The sequence below is a fragment of the Erinaceus europaeus genome, chromosome 6 (assembly GCF_950295315.1).
Source record: "Erinaceus europaeus chromosome 6, mEriEur2.1, whole genome shotgun sequence".
NCBI lineage: Eukaryota > Metazoa > Chordata > Mammalia > Eulipotyphla > Erinaceidae > Erinaceus > Erinaceus europaeus.
In genome coordinates this window covers 45,800,844-45,819,014 of record NC_080167.1, presented here as the reverse complement: position 1 = coordinate 45,819,014, position 18,171 = coordinate 45,800,844, and the positions used below count along the sequence as shown (strand labels likewise).

The 18,171-nt window shown below is 44.2% G+C and overlaps 1 protein-coding gene across 4 annotated transcripts in view; it reads right to left on the bottom strand.

Moving 5' to 3' along the window:
• Positions 1-13,538: 13,538 nt before the first annotated feature.
• The window catches only part of PFKFB3 (6-phosphofructo-2-kinase/fructose-2,6-biphosphatase 3), a 68,978-nt gene continuing 64,345 nt past the window's right edge, over positions 13,539-18,171 (bottom strand). For all 4 annotated transcript variants that reach the window (XM_060192120.1, XM_060192121.1, XM_060192122.1 and 1 more), the window contains one exon: positions 13,539-15,622. In XM_060192120.1, the coding sequence (XP_060048103.1) occupies positions 15,575-15,622 (48 nt within the window). In that variant the 3' untranslated portion in view covers positions 13,539-15,574. The remainder of the gene's footprint in view (positions 15,623-18,171) is intronic.

Sequence of the window (18,171 nt, the reverse complement as noted above, 5' to 3'; positions counted from 1 at the left end):
GGGACCGAAACAAGACAGGACTAGAACAACTTCAGGAACCCACCGAAACACCAGTGAGTGCAAACACATGTGGCTGGTGGACAGAGAGGAGCCTAGGGAAAGATTAAGTGGCTGGTAACAGTCTGGCAGTTTGTTTATCAGAGACACCACCTCCAGTCTGTTCCACCAACAAGGAGACAGCTGAAAGGAGGAGAGGACTACCCAGACACACACCAAGTAAAACTCTGAGTCTCCATTGCTAATGGCCTCAGAATCTGGAGCAGCAGCAGGGAGGGACACCATGGGACAGAGATCTAACCAGGAAACTCAGAAGAAGACCTATACCTCGGGGGCATAGTGGTGGGGCTGTGAAAATCTTTTTGCAGAACCACTGGATTATCTCTGCCACACCCTGCTTTGTCTCTAGGTCAGGAGTCAGTGATTAAGTTAAGAAGCCTACTTATAGTTTGAAGCCCTCAGGCTCCCATAGCCTACAGGGAAGAAAAAGAACAAAAGAGGCTTTTAAGCCACTGAGCTCCAAATCAGGGATTAAAATACTATTGAAACAACTGTTAACTTCCACCACTATGAACCCTTTAATTACCTTACTTAGACACAAGTCAATCCAGGCAAAAGTGATGAGTAATTTGAAAAGTACTAAGAGAGGGAACTCATAATATAATATATAAAATGGTTAAACCAACAAGAAGAAATATTGGAGAAATGACCAGGACAAAAGTCCAACTAAAAACCCCCCAAAGGGTAAAGCACAAAATAATGAGGTCAACATCCAAACATTAGCTAAAGAAATAATCATAGGAGTAAAGAGTTTGAAAGAATTGTAATCAGAAATACAGGAACAACAAATGAGACTCTGGAAGAAAACACTAATTATCTCAAGGTTATTAGAGAGCTGAAAGCTGAAATAGCTGAGCTAAGAACACAACTAGCTGAACAAGCTAAAACTGTATCAGAACAGGGTAACAAAATAGATGAACTCCAGAAAATAGTAGGGGGGAGAGAATAGAATCAATGAGGTTGAAGACAGAATTAGCAAGATCAAGGACGAATTAGAGACAACTAAAAAAGAAGTAAGAGATCTCAAAAGAGATTAAGAGATACTGAAAACAACAACAGAGACCTATGGGATGACTTCAAAAGAAACAATATATGCATTATTGGCTTACCAAAGGAAGAAAGAGAGGGAGGGGAAGAAAGCATTCTTCAGGCCATAATAGCTTGAAAACTTCTCTAGTCTAGACAACATCCAAGACATAAAGATTCAAGAAGCCCAGAGGGTCCCAAACAGAATTAACCCAGACTTAAAGACACCAAGACACATCATATTTAGAATGGAAAGGAATAAGGATAAAGAAAGGATCCTAAAGGCAGCAAGAGAAAAACAAAGAGTCACCTACAGAGGAAAACCCGTAAGATTAGCAGCAGACTTCTCCACACAAACACTACAGGCCAGAAGAGAATGGCAAGATATCTATGGGAAAGGCTTTCAACCAAGAATACTGTATCCTGCTAGACTGTCATTCAAACCAGATGGAGGCATAAAAACCTTCTCAGACAAGCAACGATTAAAGAAATCAACTATCACCAAGCCTTCCCAGAAAGAAGTTCTGAAAGGTCTCCTATAAACAGTCAGACCACCATAAATAGGCCATATATCAGCACACTCTAAAACTCTACAATGTCATTAAAATTTCCTCAATCTTTGATATCAATAAATGTCAGTGGCCTGAATTCACTTATTAAAAGGCACAGAGTAGAAAGGTGGATCAGAAAATACAACCCAACAATATGCTGTCTACAGGAAACCCACCTAACTCAACAAGACAAACACAGACTTAAAGTGAAAGGATGGAAAACTATCATACAAGCCAATGACCCATAAAAAAGGGCAGGAACAGCTATTCTCATATCAGACACGATAGACTTTAAAATAGATAAGATTAAAAAAGATAGGAATGGACACTACTTGATACTCAGAGGATCAGTCAATCAAGAGGACTTAACAATTATTAACATCTATGCACCCAATAAGAAGCCATCTAAATACATCAAACATCTACTGAAAGAGCTACAGCAATATATTAACAGCAACATAGTCATAGTAGGGGACTTCAACATCCCACTCTCTCAACTTGACAGATCATCCAGGCAGAAAATCAATAAAATCAATATTAGATTAGTTTTTTGAACCGTTCGCTCATGAACAAAGAAATACTGTTTCTCTGCTGAGCCATGTGTCCCTAGTCATCTGTCTCCCGCCGTGAAGTTAGCCCGGCAAAATGGCACACTGAACATTGACTGACAGAGAGTTCAATGAAAATGAAGACACAAGCTATCAAAATAATTGGGACACATCTAAGGCAGTACTGAGAGGGAAGTTCATAGCCATACAAGCATACATAAGGAAACAAGAAAAAGCACAAATAAACAGCCTGATTGCACAACTTAAAGACCTAGAAGAAAAAGAACAAAGGAACGCTAAAGCAACCAGAAGGACAGAAATCATTAAAGTTAGGGCAGAAATTAATAACATTGAAAATAAGAAAACCGTACAAAAGATCAACTAAAGTAAATGTTGTTTCTTTGAAAGAATGAACAAAATTGACAGACCTTTAGCCAGACTCACAAAACAAAAAAGGGAGAAGACCCAAATAAATTGGATAGTAAATGAAAGAGGAGATACCATAACAGACACCACAGAAATTCTACATATCATGTGAGGCTTCTATGAAAACTATATGCCACCAAGCTAGAGAACCTAGAAGAAATGGATGATTTCCTAGATACCTACCAACTTCCAAAACTAAGTAAAGGGGAAGTAGATAACATGAACAGGCCCATCACAGCTAATGAAATTGAAACAGTTATCAAAAATCTTTTCAAAAATAAAAGTCCTGGACCAGATGGTTTTACAAATGAATTCTACAAAACCTTCAAAAAAGAATTAATACCTCTACTTTTAAAAGTCTTCCAGAAGATTGAAGACATTGGAATACTCCCTTCCAGCTTCTATGAAGCCAATATGACTCTGATACCAAAAGCAGACAGGGACACAACCAAAAAAAAAAAAACTAAAGACCAATATCTGATGAACATAGATGTGAAAATATTGAACAAAATTCTAGCCAACCGGATACAGCAGGATATTAAAAAGATTGTTCATCATGACCAAGTGGGGTTTATCCCAGGCATGCAAGGTTGGTTTAATATATGTAAATCAATCAACGTGATCCACCACATCAACAAAAGCAAGACCAAAAACCACATGGTCATATCAATAGATGCAGAGAAAGCCTTTGACAAAATGCAACATCCCTTTCTGAGCAAAACACTACAAAAAATGGGAATAGATGGAAAATTCCTGAAGATAGTGGAGTCTATATATAGCAAACCTACAGCCAGCATCATACTCAATGGTGAAAAACTGGAAGCATTTCCACTCAAATCAGGTACTAGACAGGGCTGCCCGCTATCACCATTACTATTCAGCATAGTGTTGGAAGTTCTTGCCATAGTAATCAGGCAGGAGCAAGGAATTAAAGGGATACAGATTGGAAGAGAAGAAGTCAAACTCTCCCTATTTGCAGATGACATGATAGTATACACAGAAAAACCTAAGGAATCCAGCAATTATTTTTTGGATATCATCAGGCAATACAGTAAGGTGTCAGGCTACAAAATTAACATTCAAAACTCAGTGGCATTCCTCTATGCAAACACTAATTTAGAAGAAATTGAAATCCAGAAATCAATTCCTTTACTATAGCAACAAAAACAATAAAATATCTAGGAGTAAACCTAACCAAAGAAGTGAAACACTTGTATACTGAAAATTATGAGTCACTACTCAAGGAAATTGAAAAAGACACAAAGAAGTGGAAAGATATTCCATGTTCATGGGTTGGTAGAATTAACATCATCAAAATGAATATATTACCCAGAGCCATCTACAAATTTGATGCTATCCCCATCAAGATCCCAAGCACATTTTTAGGAGAATAGAACAAATGCTACAAATGTTTATCTGGAACCAGAAAAGACCTAGAATTGTCAAAACAATCTTTGAGAAAAAAGAACTGAACTGGAGGCATCACTCTCCCAGATCTCAAATTGTATTATAGGGCCATTGTCATCAAAACTGCATGGTAGTGGAACATAAACAGATACACTGACCAGTGGAATAGAATTGAGAGCCCAGAAGTAAGCCCTCACACCTATGGACATCTAATCTCTGACAAAGGTGCCCAGACTATTAAATGGGGAAAGCAGAGTCTCTTCAACAAATGGTGTTGAAAACAATGGGTTGAAACATGCAGAAGAATTTAACTGAGCCACTATATTTCACCAAATACAAAAGTAAATTCCAAGTGGATCAAGAACTTGGATGTTAGACCACAAACTATCAGATATTTAGAGGAAAATATCAGCAAAACTCTTTTCCACATAAATTTTAAAGACATCTTCAATGAAATGAATCCAACTACAAAGAAGACTAAGACAAGCATAAACCTATGGGACTACATAAAATTAAAAAGCTTCTGCACAGCTAAAGAAACTACTACCCAAACCAAGAGACCCCTCACAGAATAGGAGAAAATCTTTACATGCCATACATCAGACAAGTGGCTAAAAACAAGAATATATAAAGAACTTGCAAATCTCAAAAACAAGGCAACAAATAACCCCATCCAAAAATGGGGGCAAGACATGAACAGAATATTCATCACAGAAGAGATCCAAAAGGCCAAGAAACACATGAAAAAATGCTCCAAGTCTCTGATTGTCAGAGAAATGCAAATAAAGTCAACAATGAGATACCACTTCACTCCTGTGAGAATGTCATACATCAGAAAAGGTAACAGCAGCAAATGCTGGAGAGGTTGTGGGGTCAAAGGAACCATCCTACACTGCTGGTGGGAATGTAAATTGGTCCAACCTCTGTGGAGAATAGTCTGGAGAACTCTCAGAAGGCTAGAAATGGACCTACTCTATGATCCTGCAATTCCTCTCCTGGGGATATATCCTAAGGAATCCAACACACCCATCCAAAAAGATCTGTGTACACATATGTTCTTGGCAGCACAATTTGTAATAGCCAAAACCTGGAAGGAACCCAGGTGTCCAACAACAGATGAGTGGTTGAGCAAGTTGTGATATATATATATATATATATATATATATATATATATATATATATAATGAATACTACTCAGCTATTAAAATGGTGACTTCACCGTTTTCAGCTGATCTTGAATGGACCTTGAAAAATTCATGTTAAGTGAAATAAGTCAGAAACATAAGAATGAATATGGGATGATCTCACTCTCAGGCAGAAGTTGAAAAACAAGATCAGAACAGAAAACACAAGTAGAACCTGAACTGGAATTGGCATATTGCACCAAAGTAAAAGACTCTGGGGTGAGTGGTTGGGGAGAATACAGGTCCAAGAAGGATGACAGAGGACCTCGTGGGGGTTGTATTGTTATATGGAAAACTGGGAAATGTTATGCATGTTCAAACTATTGTATTTACTGTTGAATGTAAAACATTCATTCCCCAATAAAGAAATTTAAAAAATATATATAGTATCAGGGGCAGGGCAGTGGCATACATGGTTAAGCACACATAGTGCTATGTGCAAGGACCCGCACTAGGACCTGGGTTCAAGCCTCCACTCCCAACCTGCAGCAGGGATGCTTCAAAAGCAGTGAAGCAGATCTGGAAGTGTCTGTCTTTCTCTCTCCCTCTCTATCTCCTCCTCTTTTTTCAAGTTCTAACAAATAAAATGGGAAAAATGGGCACGGAGCAGTGAATTTGTAGTGTTGCCACCAAGCCTCTGCAACTAGAGGCATAAACAAACAAAAACAGTAGGTGAGCTAAAAATACAGTAGAGGACCAACAGAAAGACAGAAGGCAAAGGTTAAATTGGTTGGAGGGTAGATAAGGTATAGGAAGCCCTAAAAAGGGAGGAGGGAGAGAACTAAAAACAAGTGAAGATAATTTAAAAGTTATAAGACAACATCAAGAGAACAAAATGTACATAACAGAGGGTACCAGAAAGAGAAGAGAAAATGGGATAAAATCCTTATTTGAATAAATATTATGGGGGAATTTCCCCAAACTGAAGGATTTCCAGAACTCCAGATCCAGGAAGTCCTAAAAGCCCCAAGGGAAAAAAAATCAACCCAAGCCTAAGCTCCCCAAGTCACATAATTATGAAAATGACAAAGATCAAAGAGAAAGAGGAACTATTAAAAGCAGTTACAGAAAAAGCACAGCATCAGTTGTAAAAGAATTCCCATAAAGCTATCAGTTGATTTCTCAATAGAAATATTAATGGCTTAGAAAAGACCAGCAGAGTGTATTCAAAGTTCTGAGTGGAAAAGGCCTCCACCCAAGATGCTCTATCCAGCTAGGTCATCAATCAGAATTGATGAAATTTTAAAAAATATTTTATTTAATTATCCATTTATTGGATTGAGACAAAAGACACCAAGGTGGAAGGGGTTAATAGATATGGAAAGAGACACCTGCAGTGTTTGCTTTACCCCAGTTGTGAAGCTTTCCCACCACAGGTGGGAACCAGAAGCTTGAACCTAGATCCTTGCACAGGATATGTGTGCTCAAGCAAGCGTGCCACCCAGGAGTGATGAGATTTTTTTTCAGACAAGCAACTGTTAAAGGAATTCTCTAAACCAGTCCTATAAGAAATACTAAAGGGGGAGGCGGTGGTAGCACAGCTGGCTAAGCGCAGGTGGCGCCAAGCACAAGGACCAGTGTAAGGATCCCAGTTCAAGCCCCCCCCATCCCCACCTGCAGGGGGGTTGCTTCACAGGTGGTAAAGCTGGTCTGCAGGTGTCTATCTTTCTCCGCACCCCCACCCCCCCGTCTTCCCCTCCTCTCTCCATTTCTCTCTGTCCTATCCAACAGCGACGACATCAATAACTACAACAACACTAAGAAAACAAGGGCAACAAAAGGGAATAAATAAACAAATAAGTAGCAAAGAAATACTAAAGGACCTTGAAAGAAAGGAAGAAGAGAGAGAAGGAAAGGGAGAGAGAGAGAAAAGGAAGGAAAGAGAGATAAAGATAGATGATTGATTGATAGATAGATAGATTGATTGATTGATTGATTGATTGATTGATTGATTGATTGATTCTGGGGGTGGGCAGGGGCACACTTGGTTAAGCACACATTACCATGAGGAAGGACCTGGGCTCAAGCCACCACTCCCTACCTACAAGGGGGACACTTCACAAGTGATGAAACAGATCTGTATGTGTCTTATTTTTCTCTCTCCTTCTCTATCTCCCTGTTCTTTCTCAATTTCTCTCTATCCCATCCAATAAAAATAGGAAGAGAAAGAAACTGACTATTCTCTCTCACATGGTAGAAACCAAAAGGGAGGTGGGGGAGGAAGAGAGAATATACAAAGGCAAATGAGGACAAGTCTTTGGTCTCTCACTGCTGAACCGAGGTTATTGAAGGAGGCTGGAGGAAGGAGCACATCATAAGTGTAGAGGGATGTCAGTAAACTTTGGTGAAAGAATATCAGTGCTTTGATGAGGCAACAATTTGTGCTGATACATTTTGAAGAGTTGAGAAACTGTACTTCTAAAACATTTTAACCTTGTAAACCAAGGTTAACACACACAAAAAAAGACTATTACAGAATTCAAAAAAGAAATTAACTGAAGTTCTTGCCTCTAGTTCTCAATCCCAGAACTCCATTTTTTTGGGGGGGGGGTAATTTCATTTACCATTCCACTATTCTTTTTTTAATATTTATTTATTTATTTTCTCTTTTGTTGCCCTTGTTGTTTTATTGCTGTAGTTATTATTGTTGTTGTTATTGATGTCATCATTGTTGGATAGGACAGAAAGAATTGGAGAGAGGGGAGAAAGACATAGAGGGGGAGAGAAAGATAGACACCTGCAGACCTGCTTCACCACCTGTGAATCAACTCCCCTGCAGGTGGGGAGCTGGGGACTCAAACAGGGATCCTTACACGGGTCCTTGCGCTTTGTGCCACGTGCATGTAACCCACAGCACTACTGCCCGACTCCCTTTTCCACTAATCTTAAGATGACATTCTTGTTCTTTTCATTTCAGAGAGAGAGAAAGGAAGAAAGAGACAAAGAGAGGAGACACCACATCACTACTCCACAGTTCAAAAGCTTCCCCAGTGCTGTCCATAATGCTCCCATGTGGTGCCTGGGATCAAAGCTGGGGCCTCTCACATGGCAAGGCACACTCTCTACCAGCTGAGGCACCTTGCCCTCCTAACACCAGAACTCACTGCTGAAGACGTGTGACATGCCTGTCAAAACTGGAGAGGGTTAAGGCAGTAGTGTGTGGATAAGAGACCCCCAGGATCAGAGTGGGGCCAGAGCTCTGTGCTGGCCACTGGAAAGAAATCTGGCCTTTTCTCTTAAGTAGCAGAGAGCTGAACTCTTGAACCAGTGGCTCCTTCCCTTTGTCTCACCTCCCTCAACCAGCCAAAAAGCCGTGGGCGATGGACAGCTCTGCCTATTTCCTGCTGATGGTTTTCCAGCCCTGCATTTTGAGAGGGCTAATTGTGGGGCCTTCTTCCTTCTTCCCCACAAGAAGAGACCTTTGTTCCACAATTAACTCTGAATGTCTGTGCTGCAATCTTTCCATCTCAGATAAAGCCCCATCCTGCCCCCTCCCCAAAAAAGAATAAAAGGAAAGAAGGAGGAGGAAAGAGAAAAGAAGGGAAGGAGGGAGGGAGGGAATTTCCCAAACTTGACAGAAACAGTGGCCCCGTCATAACATGCAGGATACCAGGGGTCAAAGCCTTTCTGATCAGGCAGAGACAGAAAGTATTTAAATGTATTAAGTATTAAGCACTCACATCAAGGACCCAAGTTCAAGCCCCTGGTCCCCACCTGCAGAGGGAAAGCTTCATGAGTGGTGAAGCAGGGCTGCAGGCGTCTCTCTGTCTCTCTCCCACTCTATCTCCCCGACACCTCACAGTTTCTTTCTGACTCTATTCAAATAATAAAAATAAATAAAAGATATTTAGAAAAAACAAGGTGTTTAAAAATCTTGTTTCCTATTTCCAGCGAAGAACAAGCCACAACTGCTTTTGCAAGACTCTGAGTTCATTCTCTGGTACTATATTAAAAAAGAAATAGTCAAAGAACTGGGTAGTAGCACAACTGGTAGAGCACACATGTTATGATGTGTGTGGACCCAGGTTCAAGCCTCCGTCTCCACCTGTGGGGGAAGCCACATGAGCAGTCAAGCCATACTGCAGACCTTTCTTTCTTTCTTTCTTTTTATTTTATTTATTTATTTATTTATTTATTTATTTATTTATTTATTTATTTTCCTCCAGGGTTATTGCTGGACTCAGTGCCTGCACCATGAATCCACCACTCCTGGAGGCCATTTTTCCCCCTTTTGTTGCCCTTGTTGTTGTAGCCTCGTTGTGGTTATTATTGTTACCATTGTTGATGTTCGTTGTTGGATAGGACAGAGAGAAATGGAGAGAGGAGGGGAAGACAGAGAGGGGGAGAGAAAGATAGACACCTGCAGACCTGCTTCACTGCCTGTGAAGCAACTCCCCTGCAGGTGGGAAGCCGGGGGCTCGAACCCGGATCCCTACGCCGGTCCTTGCACTTTGAGCCACGTGCACTTAACCCACTGCGCCACCGCCCAACCCCCTCTTTCTTTCTTTTTTTTTTTTTTGCCTCCAGGGTTATTGCTGGGGCTCAGTGCCCGCACCATGAATCCACTGCTCCTGGAAGCTATTATTATTTTTCCCTTTTATTGCCCTTGTTGTTTAACATTGTTTTGGTTATTTTTGTTGTTGTTGTTACTGGTATCATTGTTGTTGGATAGGACAAAGAGAAATGGAGAGAGGAGGGGAAGACAGAGAGGGAGAGAAAGATAGACACCTGCAGACCTGCTTCACTGTTTGTGAATCGACCCCCCTGCAGGTGGGGAGCCGGGGACTCAAGCCAGGATCCTTGAGCCGGTCCTTGCACTACACACCATGTGCGCTTAATGCACTGTGTTACCACCTGACCCCCAAGTGTTTCTCTCCCTATCTTGTTCTCTCCTTTCGATTTCCGTCTCTATCCCTTAAATAAATAAATTTAAATAAATTACATATATATATATAATTTTTAGGAGAATAGGACAAATGCTACAAATTTTATCTGGAACTAGAAAAGATCTAGAATAGCCAAAAAAATCTTGAGAAGAAAGAACAGAACTGAAGGCATCACACCTCCAGAGCTCAAATTATACTAGGGGGCTGTTGTCATCAAAACTGCATGGTACTGGAACATAAATAGATACACTGACCAGTGGAATAGAATTGAGAGCCCAGAAGTAAGCCCCAACACCTGTGGACATCTAATCTCTGACAAAGGTGCCCAGACTATTAATGGAGGAAGGGGAGTCTCTTCAACAAATGGTATTGGGGAAAAAAATGGATTGAAACATGCAGAAGAATGAAACTGAACCACTATATTTCACCAAATACAAAAGTAAATTCCAAGTGGATCAAGGAGTTGGATGTTAGACCACAAACTATCAAATACTTAGAGGAAAATATAGGCAGAACTCTTTTCCATATAAATTTCTAATTATATTTATTTAATGATATAGACAGCCAGAAATCGGGAGGGAAGGGGAGATAGAGAGAGACAGACACTCTCAGCCCTGCTTCACCACTCGTGAAGCTTCCTGCCTGCTAGTGGGGACCAAGGGCTTGAACCAGGGGCCTTGCACACGGTAATGTGTGCACTTAACAAGGTGTGCCACCACCCAGCTCCCTTCTGTAAAAATTTTTTTTTAATTTTTTATTTATAAAAATGAAATATTGACTAAACCATAGGATAAGAGGGGTACAACTTCACACAATTCCCACCACCAGAACTCTGTATCCCCTCCCCTCCCCTGATAGCTTTCCTATTCTTTAACCCTCTGGGAGTATGGACCCAAGGTCATTGTGGGATGCAGAAGGTTGAAGGTCTGGCTTCTGTAGTTGCTTCCCCGCTGAACATGGGCATTGGCAGGTTGATCCATACTCCCAGCCTGTCTCTCTCTTTCCCTAGTGGGAAGGGCTCTGGGGAAGCAGAGCTCCAGGACACATTGGTGGGGTTGTCTGTTCAGTAAAGTCTGGGCACATCCTGCTAGCATCTGAAACCTGGTGGCTGACAAGAGAGTTTACATACAAAGCCAAACAAATTGTTGACCAATCATGAACCTATTAAAGGCTGGAATAATGCAGATGAAGAGTTGGGAGGTCCACCATTTTGTAAATAGCTAGTAAGCATATTTTAGTTATATTCCAAAGGGCCTGTGGATATACTGTTTTTTTTTTTTTTCTTTTTTCCTCTGAGCCTGAAATCTGATATGCCAGTAGACCCAAGTTATTGTCTGGGGAGATGATGTCATGGTTGGAAAAATGACCAGAAAACTGGATCAGGGAAAAGAGTAGCTCCCTAATATGGGAAAGGGGTATAAATACTGTTGACTGTAAACCCCATCGATTCCATGTGATCTGGGACCCATAATCAGCTTAGCAGCCTATGTGACCTCTGCATCCCTGTAGATCTGAGCTCACATTCTGTGGTCATGAGTAGGAACATTCCAGCCTGCCCCAATATCAACCCATTTTCCTCAGGTGTAGCATAGAGTATGTCGTCCATCCTCCCTTCGGAGGATGGAATATTCTCTTATTATTGTTGATTCACCTTCTGTATAAATTTTAAAGACATCTTCAATGAAATGAATCTAGTTACAAAGAAGACTAAGGCAAGAATAAACCAATAGGACTACATCAAATTGAAAGGCTTCTGTCTGCTTTTAGAAACATTACCCAAAGAAAGATAACCCTCACAGAATGGGAGATCTTTACATGCTATGCATCAGACAAGAGTTTAATAACCAAAATATATAAACAGCTCGCCAAACTCAAAAATAAGAAAACAAATGACCCCATCCAAAAATGGGAAGAGGACATGGACAGAATAGTCACCACAGAAGAGATCTAAAAGGCTGAGAAACATAAGAAAATTGCTCCAAGTCATTGACTGTCAGAGAAATGCAAATAAAGACAACAATGAGATACCACTTCACTCCTGTGTGAATGCCATACATCAGAAAAGGTAGCAGCAACAAATGCTGGAGAAGTTGTGGGGACAAAGGAACCCTCCTGCACTGCTGGTGGTAATGTAAATTGGTCCAACCCCTGTGAAGAGCAGTCTGGTGAACTCTCAGAAGGCTAGAAATGGATTACTCTATTTACTCTATGATCCTGCAATTCCTCTCCTGGAGATATATCCTAAGAAGCCAAACACACCCATCCAAAAAGATTTGTGTATTCCTATATTCATAGCAGCACAATTTGTAATAGCCAAAACCTGGAAGCAACCTAGGTGTCCAACAACAGATGAGTGGCTGAGAAAGTTGTGGTCTACATACACAATATTAAGTGAGCTAAGTCAGAAACAGAAGGATGAATATGGGATGATCTCATAGGCAGAAATTGAAAAACAAGATTAGAAAATACTAAACAGAACTTGGACTGGAGTTGGTGTGTTGCACCAAAGTAAAAGACTCTAGGGTTGGTGGGGAGGAGGGTTCAGGTCCTGGAACATGATGGCAGAGGAGGACCTAGTGGGGGTTGTATTGTTATGTGGAAAACTGGGAAATGTTAAGCATGTACAAAGTATTGGGTTTACTGTTGACTGTAAAACATTAATTCCCCAATAAAGAAAATTTTAAAAATTATATATGTGTGCACACACACGTATGCATTTTTAATATTTTTAATTCCCTTTTGTTGCTCTTGTTGTTATTGATGTCATTGTTGTTGGATAGGACAGAGAAATGGAGAGAGGAGAAGACACCTGCAGACCTGCTTCACTGCTTGTGAAGCGACTCCACCACAAGTGGGGAGCCAAGGGCTTGACCAGGATCCTTATACCGGTCCTTGCGCTTTGTGCCACCTGCACTTAACCCGTTGCGCTACCGTCCAACTCGTGTGTGTGTGTGTGTGTGTGTGTGTGTGTGTGTGTGTGTATTCTATTGGTTTGTTTTTTTATTTTTTATTTATAAAAAGGAAGCATTAACTAAACCATAGGATAAGAGGGGTGGGTACAACTGTACACAATTCCCACCACCAGAACTCTGTATCCCATCCCCTCCCCTGATAGCCTTACTATTCTTTAACCCTCTGGGTCTATTGATTTTGTTGTTGTTGTTATTGTTGACACAGCTACTGTTTCTCAGTTGCAGAAACTAAGTAGTTGATATCTTCAGGTCCTGTGGAAAAGGAAGAGGCACAACAGCTAGAGTTCCAGACTTGCAGGCATAAGGTCCTGAGTTTGAACCCTGGCATCACAAGTGCCAGAGTGATGTTCTGGTCACCAATCTTCCCATAAAAAATTAACTGGACTTTAAAAAATAAAGGGAGGAAGCAGCATCTGAAGTCATCAGTTAGACTCTTACTCCTCCTCCCCCACAAAAAAAATTCAGAGGTGCCCATTATGGGTGTATTTCAATCAGGTGTTTTATTGATCTGACAACTGCAAAATATACAAATTTCTGAAAGGCATCTGCTGTCACAAAGCCAAGCTTCGCCCCAGGTAATTCATTCAGACAAACATCAGAACACAAGCGGCTCTATAAGACTCATGGAAAGGGGCCCCACACCAACCAACCACCAGAGCTTCCTTATTAAATAAATAAATAGCACATCTGCTACCACAATAATAAAAAAATAAATTTCAAGTATCACAAATGAAGAAGGAAAAAAAAGTCACTGGTGCAGTTCAAACAGTTCATCTCTCCTCCTGCCCAAGAAAGCACTTCACCTAAACTCAGGCCAGAGTCAGGATTGGGGTAAGGCCACCCTCAAAATAAGTATGCCAAATAGAAATAAATTGGTCCCAGATTTTTATTCCTGGGTGGGTGGGGAGGATTCAGTAGTTAGAGAGGCAGAAGCTGCCCCCTCCCTGCCTAGGACCCCACATTAGCTTCCGGCTCTGTCCAAGGTCTCTCCCGCTCCACGCAGATCCATGACCTGCCTCCCCAGCTAGGCTCCCCCAAATCAGGTCCTGTACCAGCACCTCAGGTCCATGTGCCAGAGGTGGGGGGCCACCTCCCAGAACCCCTGCTGGGGTGGGCAGGAGAGCAGATCTTGAGACGGGGATGGGCAGGAAACACAGTGGACAGCGGAAGCTGATCTCAAGAGTAGAGTCATAGGCCCATGCTCTGAAGACAGCCCTGCCCAAGAATACACAATCATTTACTTACACACACTTACACACACACTTACACACACACACACACACACACACACACACACACTCTCCAGCCAAGAAAGGGGGCAGGGGAGGGCAGGTCTTCCGCATATAAATATATGCAGTGCGCCTGCTCCAGAAAATGTCTATTGGGGATGAGTTGGGGTGGTTTGATGTGAAGCCACCAGTTTGATTGTAGGAAATGTGTCCCCCTAACTCCCACCTAACCCCTGCCAGAGGCCTGTATGTATGCCCCCAAAACCTCCCCTCAGACCACATGAAAACAACACAGCTCTTATCTCCCAGCCACCACCCCTAGCCATATCTTCAGTGAAGTAAGCTGAGAATGTGCGGTCCTTTGCCAAGGCATCCTCAGGTCGCCTTCTGAAGCTGCTTCCTCTGGGCCCCCTGGACACCCCTGTGCCCAAACCTGGGAGGCACAGGCAGAAAAAAATGGGTGTTCACGACCATCTGCCCCAAAGGGCCACCTTGTAGTCCCAAACCCACTGCAGGTACGGTGACAACAAACAGGTCCATCATCCCTTTCTGGTGCCTCTGGAGTATGGCCCGTGTGGGCAGATGGTGTGCAAGGGTGACTGAACCCCCAAAAGAGGGGGGCAGGATCCTTGGGGGCCCCCATCTCACTGTCACTTGTTCCAATCCCAAGGGGCATAATTCCAGACACCCAAGTTCTCCACGATCTGGCAATGCTCACAGGTGACACTTTTCTGTATCAAACATGTGCAAAAGGCACTCAGTTCAGGGGAGCAGTCCTGCCCTGGGGCCTCAGATCCAGGCGGAAGATGGAGGCCCTGGGGCACCCCACTGTTGTAGCAAAGTCTTTCCTTTCTGCCTGGCAGACTATCCTCCAAGACATCAGGGCAGAAAGTAGCCACAGCAGGAAGGGGTGTGAGGGCTCCTCAGCCTCCCTTGCAGGCGCTTTCTCCCTTCCTCTGGGAGCTGATGGGAGCACTCCATCAGAGAGCCGCCCAGACTGTCCTGGGGTTGGGGGCTCTCCCCCTCAGTTTCCTCACCCCTGAGCCAGGAAAAGCAGAAGGCAGACAGCCTGCGGGCACAGAGGTGGCCCAGGCACACAGAGAAATCCTCCTGGTATCTCGGCCTCAGCGATGCAGCAGGGGCAGGGATGCTCTCAGACCTCCAAGTCCTCTTCTAATCACCCCGCCAGGCTTAGGTGGGGGTCCATGGGCTGGCCCGGCCCCAGGGAGATGGAGGAGCACTAGATAAGCTGCAGAAATGGAAATGGACTGGAACTGGTGGGGCTGCCTCAGTGTGTGCAGGAAGAGTCCTCACTGCTCTGGGGGCCATTCAGGTTCTGTTACAGGAGACAAGAGAGAGGGAAGGGCATGTTACTGGCTTTCAGCCAGATTTCCAGGGCAGATCTCCACCCCTAACCCCCCAAGACAAAGAAGACACCCTGTAGGAGCAGTGTTAACCAGGCACGAGGAGGAAGCCCAGGACTCAGGTCAGGGGACGCCCAGTCCCAGGCCTGGTGGCATCATGTCTGCCCACAGGACACAAGGTGGGAGCTGCTCTGGGAGTCTTGAGATTATCCCCCAGCCCCACCCACGTCACAGCCACATTGGGGACCCGCTAAAGAAGCCTCTGCCTCAAGCACACCAGCATTCAGGGTTACAGAACTAGGAGACAAGTCTGATGACCCTCCCTCTTCTAACTAAAGTCACCCTACCACCCTGGGCAAGATGGCTAGTGACAGAAGTCCCTGAAAAATGCTTCCCAGGTTAGAGAAAGCTAGAGAGAGAGCTCACCGGCAGAGGAGCATGCCTTCCCATGTACATGGTCCAGGTTTGAGGCCCAGTGCCACCAGGGGAAGAGCTGATACTGTGGCATCTCTCTCTCTCTCTCTCTCTCTGTGTGTGTGTGTGTGTGTGTGTGTGTGTGTGTGTCTTTCTCTGCTATGAGAATGAAAAAGTTACTCCATAGCAGTAAGATCCCATGTGTTTGAGGTTTGAGGCCTTGGAAATGCTGGAAGGAAGGAAGGAAGGAAGAAAGGAAGGGAGGGAGGGAGGGAAAAGGGGAAAGATGCTGTCCAACAGGCAAGTATAGAGGCCCCCAGCTCAGCCCAAGCTCTGTGTCCTCTCCCGCCATGGGCGTCTCCCCAACACTCATTTGAAAGGTAGGGTAGAGACACGAGAACCCAGATCAGGGCATCATCCCAGTCCACCCAATCTCTGAAGACCAGAAAAGCCTATGGGTGGGGACCCAAAGGACAGCCACAGAAGCCAGTTCTCACTGTCACAGCAGCCAGGCTCTCCATGGGTGGAGCCTCCTGGGGACACAGTCTGTCAATGGAGTCCGAGTGGACTGACTGGTGCAAGCCCCCAGCACCAACCTGCTGGCACCAGCCCACACTCAGACATGACAGGCTCCAGGTTTTGAGACCACAAGAGACAGTGACAGAGGGGACAGACATGGCCACATACATGCACAGTACTCACACAGAGTCTTGGCACAGAACACACAGAGGGCAGGGAGGACAGGAGTGGGTGTGGGAGGGAGGACCAAGCTGCTGATCCCCCCACTGCCCTCCCTCCAAGGATGGGACACAGGGCACAACAACCAGCTCCATGCAGACCAGGAACCCCGCAGCGAGGTGTGCGGGGACAGGAGGCATGCACCGAGCCATTTACCTTTGCAAGCTCAGTAAGGAGAAAACTTTGAGAAAATGTGACAGACAGTTCGTCTTTCAAGCATAAGGGGGAAGGAAGAAGCAGGTGTCGGAAAAGAAGAACAAAACGAATCATCTTTAGTTGTGTTTTCTTTTCAGGGTGGGGGGGTGTTTGAAAGGCAAATAGGGGGTGCATGGGGAATGCAGCCTGCATCCAGTCCCACCCACTGTCACCCTTTCACTGGGAAGCTACTATCACCATATCCTTGGAGCCACACCCCAAAAGATCCCAAGTCCCCCACCCCCACTCCCCAGTCTCTAGGGGCTCCCCCCCCCACAGCCTGACCTAGGTGTCTTGCTCAGTGCAAGGTCTGTGATCTCATAAGAACCCCCTCCCCCCAATGCCACTCTGCATCTCACAAATGAACATCCTAGAAGTGCAGAGTTCACACCTAGGTGTGACTTTGAGAGTCACTTTAATGGTAAGTTAAATAATAAACTGGGGAGTAGAGGGGAAGGGGGAGTAGCAGGACATGGCTCCAAGGGGAGAGAGCATGCTGATGGTGTGAGACCCTGGCTTTGAGCCCTGGCACCAACTGGAAGCACCACTAGACAGCACGGGGGGGGGGGGGGGGGGTATGTGGATGGTGGAGCGGTGCTGCTGTGTCTCTCTGAGAAGAAACATCAGGGCTGGGAGGCTGCTCCATGTCATCACATATATGAAGGTCCCCTGTCCCTCTCCTAGTTGTATAAAGATAAGCAGTAATAGGCTGTGGTGGTTGTGATCCTAATCGTGGGGTCTTACTCCCAGCCTGACCTGGGCACAGGGAGCCTGGAGTGGAAGGCAGGCATGAGTGTGGGTTTCAGCTGAACTTAGTCAAAGGTGCTTGGAAGGAACAAATTCAACCCCGGAGGATGGATGCTGTGCCCCACGGACCCTTTGGGCAGGAAGTGTTTTCTTGGCTCCCTGTGCAAAGGCAGCTTTCCCACAGGAGAATTCGGAGCCGAAAGTAGCAGACATAGCCCTGGTTGCATGCAGTGTGGACACACATTGTTGGCCCTTGGACTGCACAGGCTTAAGCTCAGGTAGTGGCTGCAAGCGTGTTAGGGTGTCCCGAGGCCTCACAGGCCAGGAGCTAGGGATGGGGCTCAGGACACAGTGCTCCCGAGCACATGGAGAGGAGCTGCCTCTTCAGAAGCAGAGACCCAGCCAGTCCTGGTTCCGCTACTGACTA